Raw genomic sequence first — 13,493 nt, 5'->3', positions numbered from 1 at the left:
TCCTCCTACAATTTCTAATGCTTCCAAAAGCAACAAAGTTGTCAGACTAAATAGTTCAGTGTTCATGTGTTGTATATTTACCCAAGAAGATAAATGGCAGCCTTTGCACTAATTGAGTGAGCCAAGATTCCAGGAAGTCCTGATGACTTAGTTGGGGGGAACTGAGTGTGATTGAAGGATGGAAATCCAGGAGTCCGGGGATCACCCAAGCCCAAGTGAACCTTTTGGGGAAAAAATGCACGGTTAACTATAGTCACCAAACTGATCAGCTACTTAAGGACAGCAAAAATGAACATTTTACAGGGAAGTGTATTTGATTGCAAATTAATGACAACAATGAACTTTGATTTGTTGGTTAATTCCTTTGGTTTCAGAACCTTAATTGCAGGTCTGTCTGGTACTACCTTGCTGAATCAAAGTTGGCCACTGGCTTGATGGTAATGGTAGAGCGAGGGAAATGTCAGGCCATAGGTTAGATTGTGGTTGAATACAATTCTGCTGCTGGGGGACCCACAGTGCCTCATGATGCCCAGTTTTGAGCTGCTGGGTCAATTTTGAATTTTTCAACCACACCCACATGTTTTGTCATGTCCCAAACTTAGGGAATGCGGAATGGCCTTCATCGAGGCTATGTCTAAGGTGGTGGGGTTCGAGATGGAGTTGTGCCTGTCCGTGGCAGTCTTTGGGGTATAAGAGCACCCAGAACTTTGGATAGGAAGAGAGGCGGACACCCTGGCCTTTGCCGGACTGATCGCCAGGTGGAGACTTCTGCTAGGATGGAAGTTGGCAGCACCGCTCTGGGCCACGGAATGGCTCGTAGACCTGGCTGAATTCCTGAGGCTGGAAAAGAATCAAATTTGAAATAGGAGGGTCCGAACAAAGGTTCCAGATCAGGTGGAGCAAATTCACAAACCTATTCGGACAATGCTCGGCACAACATCGAGGGCCGAAGGGCATGTTCTGTGCTGTACGGACCGGTTTGTAACCAGCAGCCAGGCAGGGAGGGAGACAAGGAGGGGGGAAAAGGAGGAATAGGGGCAGAGAGAGGAGAGCTCGAGAAGAACAGGGAAGGGGGAGGACGGCCATCTACTGGAGGGAGCACAGGCCTCCCCTATAGGGGAGAAACAGGAGTAGCAAGCAGACACATCCCCTCTCGAAGGCCTAAAGACCATGAAAGCTTCAGACAAATGAGGGGGGGAACCCCAAACACACCACAATACAGAAGGGGGAAACCGAGACACGACTCCTTTCGCTAAACGACAGTGACACGAGTGGAGCCTAACACACTGTTCTAAAAATCGAACACGGTCGTACAAATGTAAATACTATCCAGTGTTAGAGCCCCAGTTATGGCTATGGTGACAAGGAGCCCCCCCCCCCCCGCGGCTGGCCGTTCAAACCTGTGTCATTGTATGAAACCTTGTGTGTAATCCAGTTTTTTTGTACTCTTCTTTTCTTGTTTATTCTGTAACGTGTTAGTTGGAACACCAATAAAAATATTTCAATAAAAAATTCTGAATTTATCCCATTTAGCAATGGCATGCCACATGACATGATGGAATTTAATCTGAGTGTTTGTGCAGTGGTCACTGCTATCAATAGGGTCACTGACAAATGCATCTGTGACAGGTAGGTTATATGCACACATCCCGCTTGCTGGTTCCCTTACTATGAGCCACAGACCTATTTGAGCAGCTATTTCTTCAGGAGTGGCTAGCTTGATCAGTAGTGCTGCTACTAAGTCAGTCTTGGTTATGGGCATTGGAGTACTCCACCCAGAACACATTCTGTGACCTTGTATCCTCAGTGCTTCTTCCAAGTGGTGTCGAACATGAAGAACTACTGATTCAATCAGCTGAGGGAGAGCAATAGGCAGTGAATCAGCAAGAGGTTTCCTTGCCCATGTTTGACCTGGTGCCATGAGACTTCATGCGATCCAGGAGTTAATATCGATGACTCTCAGGACAACTTCCCCCTGACTACATAATACTTCTGGTAGGTATACTCTGTTGCACTGAAGGATGATGAAAGAGTCTTGACATTAGCTGTGAGATATGACTCTAATTACAACCATATCAGGGTGTTGCTTGATTGTCTGTGTGATAACACTCCCAGATGTTTGTGAGGAAGTCTTTGTGAGGTGCATTGGGCAGGATGCGCCTTTGCCGTTTCCGGTGCTTAGGTCGTGCAAAGTGGTCCTTCTGGTTTTATCCTTTTCCAACTTCTCTTCAGTGGTTTAATACAACCGACTAGCTTGCTAGGCTATTTTACGGGATAATAAAGAGTGTCAACCACTGTGGTTCGTAAGTCATATGTTGTCCCGATTACATTCCCGACAAGGACATTAATTAACCAAATGGGCTTTTAATGATAACCCAGAAGTTTCATGGTCACTATTACTGACAGCAGCTTTTCATTCCAGACTTTTAATTTATTGAGCTCAAATTCCACCAGATACCCTGGTGGGATTTGAACTCGTGTCTCTGGAGCATTAATTCACGATTGCTAGTTAGTAACATTATCACGATGCTTCTTTCCCTGTACATACTTACATGTCCAAACATGGCTACGTCTTCATTTAGATCATAATCTTTAGGATCAGGATAGATTAGAACCCCTCCAGCTTTCCTCTTCTCAGCATTAGAAACCTCAAAAGAAAAAAAGATTACTTCATAGCTTCCCCATCACCAGTTAATTAATGTGCAACTTTAATCAACTTCTATTTTAAACATGAAACATCGGTCAGTAATTTACTACTGGCAGATCTCCCACGGTGATGTTCTTGGGTACGTTGGTACAGGGGAAAAGGAGCCCAGAGATTCAAATATAAATTACCTTTGGCTCTTTCCGACTTTCAGTACACCCCTCCGAGTTTCTGAACATCAATTTCCTCCCTGATCTACCCACAATGTTTTTGATCTCTTAGCACCACCCACCTAAGCCCATCTGCTGTCAATTGTTTTATATCTGTATGCATCAGATAGTAAAGTGCTGTTTATCTGCTCAAGATTAAACGGACAGAGGGAGAAAAAAAAAATCAGATTGGGATTCAATTACCTGATTTTCATTCCCTGGGTACAAGGATTTCGGAAGAAACTTTAGAACATCATTAATGACTTACCAACTGCATACAAAGTCTCCATAAATATTTATGTTGATACTAAAAATATTTAAAACCCATCTTTATTATCTTTGTGCATCAGTCTTTTCATTATAAACTCCCTCAATGAATGATAAAGTCTGGGTAAAAATCCTACACTATTTATATATTCTACCACCAGTGCTGATGTGCTTTACTTTGCATCACTCTACTTCTTCGTCCTTGTTATAGAGAATCTTTTTCAACCACCACTGGTTCCTAAATTCTTTTGACGGAGATTGCACCATAGAGTTCCACTATTTCTTAAGCTCGAGTTATATATAAAATGAACCCATATACCTCCTACCACAAAGGCATACTTTTTCTTCTATGAAGACGGACTACATAATCTAAAATTACTGTGCGTTTTCAACAGTGCAATATTTATGCATCTTTGGAAAATAAGCCTACCTGGGCTAAAAATTAGACAATGCGAACAACCTCATACCAGAGGCCTAATTTTCTTTTTCCTCCCACTCAACCCTATAAAGGTTGGTTACATATCAAAACTTGGTATGTATTTTCACTGTTCTTTGAAACACAGTATTTATACTTCATGGGGAAATAAGAGGGCGCAGCATGGTGGCAGAGTGGTTACCACTGCTACCTCTCAGTTCCAGGACCCCAGGTTCAATTCCAACCTGGGGTGACTGTCTGTCTGAGTTTGCATTCGCTCCCAGTGTCTGTGGGTTTCCTCCGGGTGGCCCGGTTCCCTCCCAAAACCCAAAGATGTGCAGGTTTAAGTGGATTGACCATGCTAAATTGCTCCTTAGTGTCCATAAGGTTAGCTGGGGTTATAGGGATAGGATGGCGCATGGGCTTAAGTAGGGTGCTCTTTCCAAGGGCCGGTGCAGACTTAATTCTATGATTCCAAGAGGCCACCAGCAAAATGTAATGAAAAAAATGCAGCATTCAGGATAGAAATACAAAACCATTTAAGATTGCGTTGAAGTTTCATTCAGAATCAGACAACTAACAGGACAGGTGGTAAGGGTTCCACTACATGGTTACCATTATTAGTCAAAAGAGAGTGGGCATTAAATAAATTTAGACACTCCAAAGTACATTTTCTGCCTGGCACAGAATTCTATTTGAACTTACTGAAATAAAATAAAATAAATATCTTTCAAGTGCCAGGAATTCTTCTGGAAATTAGAACTCCACCAATGCAAAAAAATTCATACCAGTTCGTTATGATACAAGCAATTTTGAAACTAATAATTCACTGGTCTTGTGAATACAAGTAAGCCATTTAGCTCCTCAAACCTGTTCCGGCATTCAATAAAATCATGGGTGATCTGCAACCGAATCCTGTCCCCACATAGCCAAATGCATTTGGATAATAAAAATCCATCAACATCAAATTTAAAACTAATTCATCAAGTGCTGCTTGGAGAACAGGGTTCAAAGCTTCTTCCATTCTGCATGTGTAGCAGTGTTCCTTCTAATTTTTAGACTAGGTAGGCTTATTTTCCAATGATGCATTAATTAATACTGAAAAAACAGACAGTAATTTTAGATTCTGCAAGCCAGTCTTCAGAGAAGAAAAATGCCTATGCAGTAGGAGGTGTTCACATTGCCATTCACTTTCATTAATCTTGTACGGTCCAATTAGTTCAGCGATGATGCCACTGCATCCCCTATTAGCAATGTTGCTGCAGTGCCAGGGACCTGGGTTTGGTTCCCGGCTTGGGTCACTGTATGTGCGGAGCCTGCACATTCTCCCAGTGTCCTCGGGTTTTCTCCAGGAGCTCAGGTTTCCTCCTGCAAGTCCCGAAAGGCGTGCTTGTTGGTGAATTGCACATTCTGAATTCTCCCTCAGTGTACCCAAACAGATGCCGTAGTGTGGCGACTAGGGGACTTTCATAGTAACTCTTCATTGCACTAATAAAGTTTATTTCCTTAATTTTGAAGACAGGCAAGAATCCTGAAGAGTGCGCATTCTATAGCCCAATCTTGTTCCTGAATATAGATTTGAAATTGTTGTCTAATGTGCTGGTGTGGTGCGGAGAAAGAATTCTCCCTATGATCATCCAGGGCGATCAGACTGGATTCATGAAGGGCCGGGATTCAAGTTACAATGTTAGGAGGTTACTAAATATAATTCAGATCTTTCCAAATCGGGCATTAGATCCCTTTGGATAGAGAAAGCATTTGATGGATGGAATGCTTTTAATTATTTTATACGCTGCAGAAGTTCGGGTTGGGAGGGGAGTTTGTTAAGTAGAACAAGTGCTTTATAAAAGTCCACTGGCGGCAGTTCTCACTAGCGGTTATAGATTTGATTATTGTCTCCAGCGAGGGACAAGGCTGGACTGTCCGGCGTAACATTGTTGCCATTTGTGTTCCTGATATTATTGAGGTGGTGGGTCGATTCAGCCTTTCACTGGGTTATAAAATCAATTTTACAAAGTCTTAGGCTACACTTCTGGGAAGGTTTAGAGGGAGTCTTCCCCACTTGGTTAATATCCAACTTAGATGGTCTCCTTCAGGGTTTATTTATTTGGGTATTTTTGCTAACCCGTCTTTCAGACATTTGTACGGACATACTTTACCCCCCCCCCCCCTACTTGCATCTATCCAGTGGGACCTACATTGTTGTCCCTCCTTACTGATTTATTGGCTGGGTAGGATAGCACTGATGAAGATGAATGTGCTGCCTAGTTACTATATTCTCCACAGATGCTGCCAATCTTGCTTTCTGCTAAGGTCCCATTCATTAATGGGGTGCTCAGTTCTTTTATATGGAACAAAAAGAAACATCACTTAAAACTAGCCAAACTGCAGCCTCCCAATTCAAAAGGAGGAAGGGGGGGGGGGGGGGTGCTTCGAATATTAAAATGATTCAGTTAGCTTCTCATCTTAGATTCATTCGGGAATGGGTCCCTTTCTCCATTTGGTTCAATACTAAAGCTGGCCAGTCAGTGTATTCCTTACGGGTCCTGTTGTTTCTTAGGGATTTGTTTCTTAGGGATTTCAAGGCTGTCCTGTCAAGTGTGAAAATTCTATAATCATTAACATTCAGAATCACAGAATACTACAATGCAAGAGGCCTTTCGAGTCTGCACCGATGCATGAAAGGCCCTGACCTGCCCACCTAATTCAACTTGCCAGCACTTGGCCCATAGCCTTGAATGTTATGGCATGCCAAGTAGTCATCCAGGTACTTTTTAAAGGATGTGTGGCAACCTGCATCTACTACCCTCTCAGGCAATGCATTCCAAACCATCATCGCTCTCTGGGTAAAAATGTTTTTCCTCCGATCCCCCCTAAATCTCCCACCCCTCACTTTGAACTTGTGTCCCCTCATAACTGACCCTTCAACTAAGGGGAACAGCTGCTCCTTATCCATGCCCCTCAATCTTGTACACCTCAATCAGGTCACCCCTCAAGTTTTCTCTGCTCCAGAGAAAACAACCCAAGCCTTTCCAACCTTTCTTATACTTAATGTTCCATCCCAGGCAACAATCTTATGAATCTTCTCTGCACCCCCTCCAGTGCAATTACATTCTTGCTATAATGTGGCGACACAGTACCCCAGCTGTGGCTTCACCAAAGTCCTATACAGCTCCAGCATGACCTCCCTGCTTTTGTAATCTATGTCCCAAATGCCTTTTTCACTATTAATCTGCCCTTCTGCCTTCAAAGATCTATGGACAAACATGCCACAGTCCCTTTGTTCTTCGGAACTTCCCAGTGTCACATCTTTGATAGTATCCTTCCTTGTCAAGTTACTCCTGCCAAAGTGCATCGCCTCACACTTTTCAGGGTTAAATTCTATCTGCCACTTAATCAGCCATTTGACCATCCCGTCTATATCTTCCTGTAACCGAAGACACTCAACATCAATGTTAACCACCCAGGTAATCTTTGTGTCATCCACAAACTTACTGATCCTACCTCCCACATAGTCATCCATGTTATTTATATAAAAGACAAACAATACTCAGAGCTTGGAGCATGGCCCTTGAGCTGAAAAGGACAGCTAATAAGACATAGGAGCAGAGGTAGGCTAATCGGCCCATTCAGGGAAATCGGATTTCTCACAGGTCATATGGACCATGGATTTGATATCTGTTGGGATAGAGGCCTTTGTAGGCTGGGTGATATGTTTAGTGGCGTTCCCTTGTTATCTTTTGAGCCACAATGTGAACAATTTACTATCCTAAGATACTCCTTTTTCAGATATTTATAACTCAGAAACTTTATCTTTAATAAGACGTCCCTGCATATTGACACTTTTATGACACTTTAAATGTTAGATCCTGTGTGAATATACTAGAAGCTCTGTGGTCATGGCAAAAAGACTTTGCAGTGAATACTGATGAGGAGACTTGTGGAAATATATGTGAAAAAGCCAACAGAATCGGTCTATAACAGAACAAGGAAACAGAAACATTATTACACCGTCTGCCCATCACGTCAAGCTTAAGGCCCAGGGGCTGTTTAGCACAGGGCTAAATCGCTGGCTTTGAAAGCAGACCAAGGCAGGCCAGCAGCACGGTTCAAGTCCCGTAACAGCCTCCCCGAACAGGCGCCAGAATGTGGCGACTAGGGGCTTTTCACAGTAACTTCATTGAAGCCTACTTGTGACAATAAGCGATTTTCATTTTCATTCATTTCAAGACCCTAACCATATCCTTGCTGTGCCAAAAGTGCAAAGTAATCAATGGAGACTACACACATTGGTTGGTCCTGTCAAAATTAAATCCTACTGGTCTGGTGTACTTGGAGCTTGAGAAGATATTTGATAATATGTTAGAATTCGATCCTTCACTCCTAATTCTGGGGTTCCCAGGTAGAAAGATAATTGATGCTAATGGAAAAAAAGCTGCATGATATCCTAACATTTGCAGCATGGAAGAATATCTATCACCTGCCCCTGCATTAGCGATAAATCCCCTTCAGTTCAGAATTGGCATAAAATTAAAATTATCATGGAATATATCCCGATGGAATTTCTAACCTGTATACGCCAATCTAAATCAGATGTAATCTGAAAAGTATGGGGTCCCTATCTTAATATATAGGTTCCATACTGTCTGACCTGTTCCGATAATGTTTTTCATAAGCTATGGAACACTGCCTTTAACAAGCCGTACGTGAAGTTGCGCACCATTTTGCCATATTTTCATGGCTTCATCTGCCTTTCCCTTCATCCTTTCAAGATTTCTTTGTACAAATGGAGACGCCAGCATAATGATTAAGCTGAACCAACTACGTTTTTCTGTATTCTTATATGGAGAAAAATTCATGCTGTACTGTACCAGTTTTGAGGGTTTGTTACGTTATTTGTAAAAAGGGAAAAACGCTAATAAAAATATATTTCAAACAAAAGGAACAAGTGGAAATATTTGCAGTGGAATTCATTGAAACAGGTTGTGCAACCTCTTCTCATAATTTAACCCTTGGAATCCAGCTATCATTCTGATCAACCTATGCTATACTCCCTCCAAGGTCAACACATCAGTCCAAAAATATGGTGCCCAGAACTGCTCACATTATTTGTGGTGGGGTCTAAACAGGGTTTGGCGTAGCTGATGCATGACTTCCATTCCTTATACTCTATTCATCCCAATATAAAGGATTGCATTCCATTAGCATTTTTGGATTATTTTCTGCACTCATTACATTTATAATGAGTGATGGACTTGGACACCAAGATCTCTTTGGATCGCCACTGCTTCTGGCTTCTCCACATTTAACAGTGCACCATTCTATCTTTTTTAGATAGGTGGTTGACCTTACATTGAAATCCATTTGCCAGTTTAATACGTCACAATACACAGCTTACAATGTCACCTATCTTTGTCTCATCAACAAATTTGGATATTTGGCTTTCTATCCCATTGTTCATGCACCATAAATATGGTGCATGTGGTCGAGGAACAACAGCAAAAAGAAATGTTAACTATGATTTAACAGTCTCCAGAACACGTACCTTTTCAGCAAAATTAATCTTCCCCGCACGAACAATGACAACACTGTCATTGACTAACACATTTCTGCTGCTCAAATACTCAAAATCGACTTCAGTTCCATAGTTGGCATATACCAGTTTGCCCTAAATCAAAACATAGAATGTATTAGGTGAGGCACAAGGCATTAATGGATCAGTCCTACAGCCACCATCCACCCTTGTAACCAAGAATCCAAATTATTCTGGATAGTCAAGAGGCTTTTTCCAAGCATGGAAGTGTCATTTACAAGGTTCAAGGTGAGAGGAGGAAAGTTTAATGGAGATGTGCAGGATAAGTTTTTGACAGAGTGGTGGGTGCCTGGAACACGCTGCTAGAGGAATGGTGGAAGCAGACACATTAGTAACATTTAAGAGGCAACTGGATGAATACATGAATAGGGAGGAAAGAGGGATACGGACCGAGTAAGGGCTAAAGGTTTTGTTTTTAGTAAGGGCATCATGATCAGCACAGGCTTGGAGGGCCAAAAGACTTGTTTCTGTGCTGTACTTTTCTTTGTTGGCAGGGCTGTCAGGGGAGAAAAGCAAGAAAGAAAGCAATGGAGAATCAATAGATGGGCAGCAAGGTAGCATAGCGGGTAGCACTGTTGCCTCAGAGCTCCAGGGTCCCAGGTTCGATTCCCAGCTTACGTCACTGTCTGTGTGAAGTCTGCATGTTCTCCCTGTGTCTGCGTGGGTTTCCTCCCACAAGTCCCGAAAGACGTGGTTAGGTAATTTGGACATTCTGAATTCTCTCAGTGTACCCGACCATGCGCTGGAATGTGGCGACTCGGGGCTTTTCACAATAACTTCATTGCAGTGTTAATGTAAGCCTACTTAATAAGAATCTTCATTGTCACTGCATTATTCTATATAATTCTGTTTTTAAAAAATCAACAAATCTATAAGTGCACCATCTGAAAAAATGAGAGCAATGTTGTGTTAGGCCAAGTAGGTCAATAACGAAAACCTGTATGGTTAGAATAGAGCAGGCGTACAAAACTTAAAACAATACAAAGGCGATGGGAGAAATTCCAGTGGAAATTTTTTAATAATTTACAATCGTCACAAGACAGAACAATGAGGGTGATTTTAGAACCATTACAGGACAGTGGAAATATTAATAGAATTCTCTTTACAATGCCATCTACTATGAGAAACAGGAGGGTGTGAAATTTCTATAAGAAACACTTGTATAAATATTCAAAGCATTGGAATAAAATGTAATGAAATAGCCTATATAAGGGAATGCAGCAATACAACAGGAGAAAAGCTAGATTCCATATAACCTAGTCATGCACACGTTTGAAATTACTTAAAAATGAACGTTTACTATATTTTGAAATTATTCATGGGATGTAAACATCACCCGATTGCCCTAAAAAGTGGCGATTGCTCACCTTCTTGAACTGTTGTAGTCCATGTGCTGTGGGTGGACTCAGTGCTGGGAGTTGACCAAGTTAAAAGAACAGCATTGTAGCCCAAAGTCACGATGGAGTATGGCTTGAGAGGAACTAGGTGGTGGTGGTCCCCTGCTTTTGCTGCCCGTTTCTTTCGAGGTGGTAGAGATCTTGGATTTGGAAGATGCTGCTAAAGGGTCTTGGCGGGTTGTTGTAGTGCAATGCCGCTTATATACACCAGTAGTGGAGGGCGTGAATGTTACCGGTGCCAATGAAGCTGACTGCAATGTCCTGTGTGGCTTTGAGCTTCTTAAGTGTTGTTGGAGCGCCATTCACCCAGGCATTCCAACACACTCAAACAGTTGTGCATTGAAAATGGTGGACAGGCTTTGGGGAGTCAGGTGTTGGGTTAGTCACTGCAGCCTCTGACATGCTATTGTAGCCACAATGATGGCAATGCCATTGATGTCAAAAGGATATGGTTGCATTCTCTCCTAATTAAGACGGTTATTTCAAGGCACTGTGACATAAATATTACTTGCCATTTATCTGTCCATGTCTGAATTTTGTCCAGGTATTACTGCATTTGGGAATAGATTGTTCAGTATCTGAGGAATCATGAATGGTACTGAACACTCTGCAATCATCCATGATCCTACTTCTGACCTTATGGTGGAGGGACCACAGCTGAAGATGGCTGGGCATAGTACACTACCCTGAGGAACTCCTCCAGTAATGTTCTGAGGCAGAGATCATTGATTCTAACAACCTCAACCATCTTCCTTTGTGATAGGTATGACCAGTGGAGAGCCCCCTGCCTCCTGATACAATTTTGCTAAGACTCATTAATGCCACACTCAGCTAAATGCTTCCTTGATGTCAAGAGGGAATCACTGAAATGTAAGTTTTGGAATTCAGCTCCCATCTATATTTGGATCAAGAGTATATGAGGTCTGGAACAGTATGGCACTAACTGAGCAAAGGTGAACAGGTCATTGCTGAGTGAGCGCCACTTGATAGCACTGCCCAGTATTTTCCATTACTTTACTGATGAATGAGATGAGCTTGAAACCGTAATTGTTCGGTTTTTTATTTCAGATTTCCAGCACCATCAATATTTAGCTTTTATTCTGATAGAGCAGTAATTGACTGGATTGGATTTGCCTGACGCTTGTGAACAGAAAATATCTGCAAAAAATTCCACATCATCAGGCAGATGCTAGTGTTGTAGCTATACTGGAATATCTTGGCTCTGGACACAGCTAATTCTGAAGCACCCAGTGCCTTCAACCATTTCCTGATATCACGTGGAGCGAATCAAATTGGCTGAACACTGGCATCTTTGATATATGTCTGACATTCTTATAAAATGCTAAATAAAATAAATATTTGGACAACCAAAATCGACACAGCTTTTACAAAAAGCAAATGTACGTTTCAACCACTTCAGGACCTATGCAAAAACAGAAAATTTGAACTGGTTGAGCTTGTATATATGACTTGTATAAATGCTTTGGGTTGGGGTGGCACAGTGGTTAGCACTGCTGCCTCACAGCCCCGGGTTCGACCCCTGCCCTGGGTCACTGTTTGCACATTCTCCCAGCGTCTGCGTGGGTTTCATCCCCACAACCCAACAAAGTGCAGGGTAGGTGGATTGGCAATGCTAAATTGGCCCTTAATAGAAAAAAAATTGATTGGGTACTTTAAATTTTAAAAAAACAAATGCTTTGCATTGAAAATTCTCCACATTGGATCGTTGTTACCGCACTAAAAGATTTTTAAAAAAACATAAAATATACTGCTTTCATGCTGGCTAGTCTAGAGGAAGCTGCAAATTCTGTAATATATTGAATAACTCACATAAAAATATTTGAAAGTTTGACCCTTACCGTGAAGTTACCAGTTGCACTGTATGGACAATAGATCTGTGAATTTCTCTGCCCTGGCACTACATCGTCGTCACTTCCACCTCCAACAAGCAAAACTCTACTTGGAGACTTACTAGATGAAAAAGAAAAAAGTTATACTTGTGATTTAGAGTAGTGGCGGTGGTTTCTGTGCTGGACTAATAATTCGGAGGTGATACGAAATGTCACCATAGCAAATTGGAAAAATGAACTCAAAAGAAAAAAAGGATTTTAATCGGATGGCATCAAAAACGTCAGGGAGCTTTTCCCTCATACTTAGTGTAGGGAGGAAAAGAAAACTGCTCCTGAACTTGGAATATATAATGGATTTCATCAGCACTGGGACAACACCTTGTGCCCATAGAGAATTTTTGCACAGTGCTCGGACCTTATTGAGATTAATAAAAGAATGCGGAGACTAATAATCAGCCAACCAGGAACGTCATCTTGAAATTGCACGATTCAGTAAATGATTTGACCAGTGTTCTAAATGTATAATTTCAACATAAAAACTATTAAACTCCATTTCAAGAACTGGTCAACGCTATGCATTAAACATTTCTATTAGAAACCATCTGCTTCTTCAAATTAAAAACTTGCAGCATAGGTGGGCAGCAGCCAAGGAAAATAGTCACAGAACTGATAACACAATAGTAAAGTGGAAGAGGAGAAACTGACAGGATAGCCAAACCCCACAAGCAGTCTGCTGAGAAATAAGGTCTGCAGAAGGCAGCTGATGAAGGTACAAACTTATTAACTTGATATACAATCTAAAGATACATCCAAGAGCCAAACACAATGTTTTACAGCAAGGTAGGAAAATTGCCATTGATAGTTATGAGCAAATCAATGCTTCAAAAATAATTTTTTGCACCCTCTTGATGCTAGTGAACCCGGAGGTTTGGGCTTCACAAAAAAAGCAGGCAGCAACTGTGGAGTGGAGACTCTAGCCGATCACCCCTGGACTAACGCTGTCAAACAGCAGTTTGATTATGAGCCCAAAGTACCCTTTCAACCTAGATGGGGGTCATGCAGGCCTGAATGTCTGTGTAGCAACTCAGCATAGACAGAGGCCTGTAACTCAGTTCAGG

The 13,493-nt window shown here is 41.9% G+C and overlaps 1 protein-coding gene across 5 annotated transcripts in view; it reads right to left on the bottom strand.

Moving 5' to 3' along the window:
• Nucleotides 1-13,493, bottom strand: part of LOC140389705 (transferrin receptor protein 1-like) — an 80,314-nt gene that overhangs the window by 40,293 nt on the left and 26,528 nt on the right. For all 5 annotated transcript variants that reach the window (XM_072474102.1, XM_072474105.1, XM_072474104.1 and 2 more), the window contains exons 6-9: nucleotides 12,385-12,496; nucleotides 9,081-9,203; nucleotides 2,553-2,648; nucleotides 82-221 (exon numbers count right to left, since the gene is read on the bottom strand). In XM_072474102.1, coding sequence (XP_072330203.1) covers nucleotides 82-221; nucleotides 2,553-2,648; nucleotides 9,081-9,203; nucleotides 12,385-12,496 — 471 coding nt within the window. The remainder of the gene's footprint in view (nucleotides 1-81; nucleotides 222-2,552; nucleotides 2,649-9,080; nucleotides 9,204-12,384; nucleotides 12,497-13,493) is intronic.

Source organism: Scyliorhinus torazame, chromosome 14, assembly GCF_047496885.1.
Source record: "Scyliorhinus torazame isolate Kashiwa2021f chromosome 14, sScyTor2.1, whole genome shotgun sequence".
NCBI lineage: Eukaryota > Metazoa > Chordata > Chondrichthyes > Carcharhiniformes > Scyliorhinidae > Scyliorhinus > Scyliorhinus torazame.
Note: the sequence above shows the minus strand (reverse complement) of the source record. Positions and strands in the feature narration are given on the sequence as shown.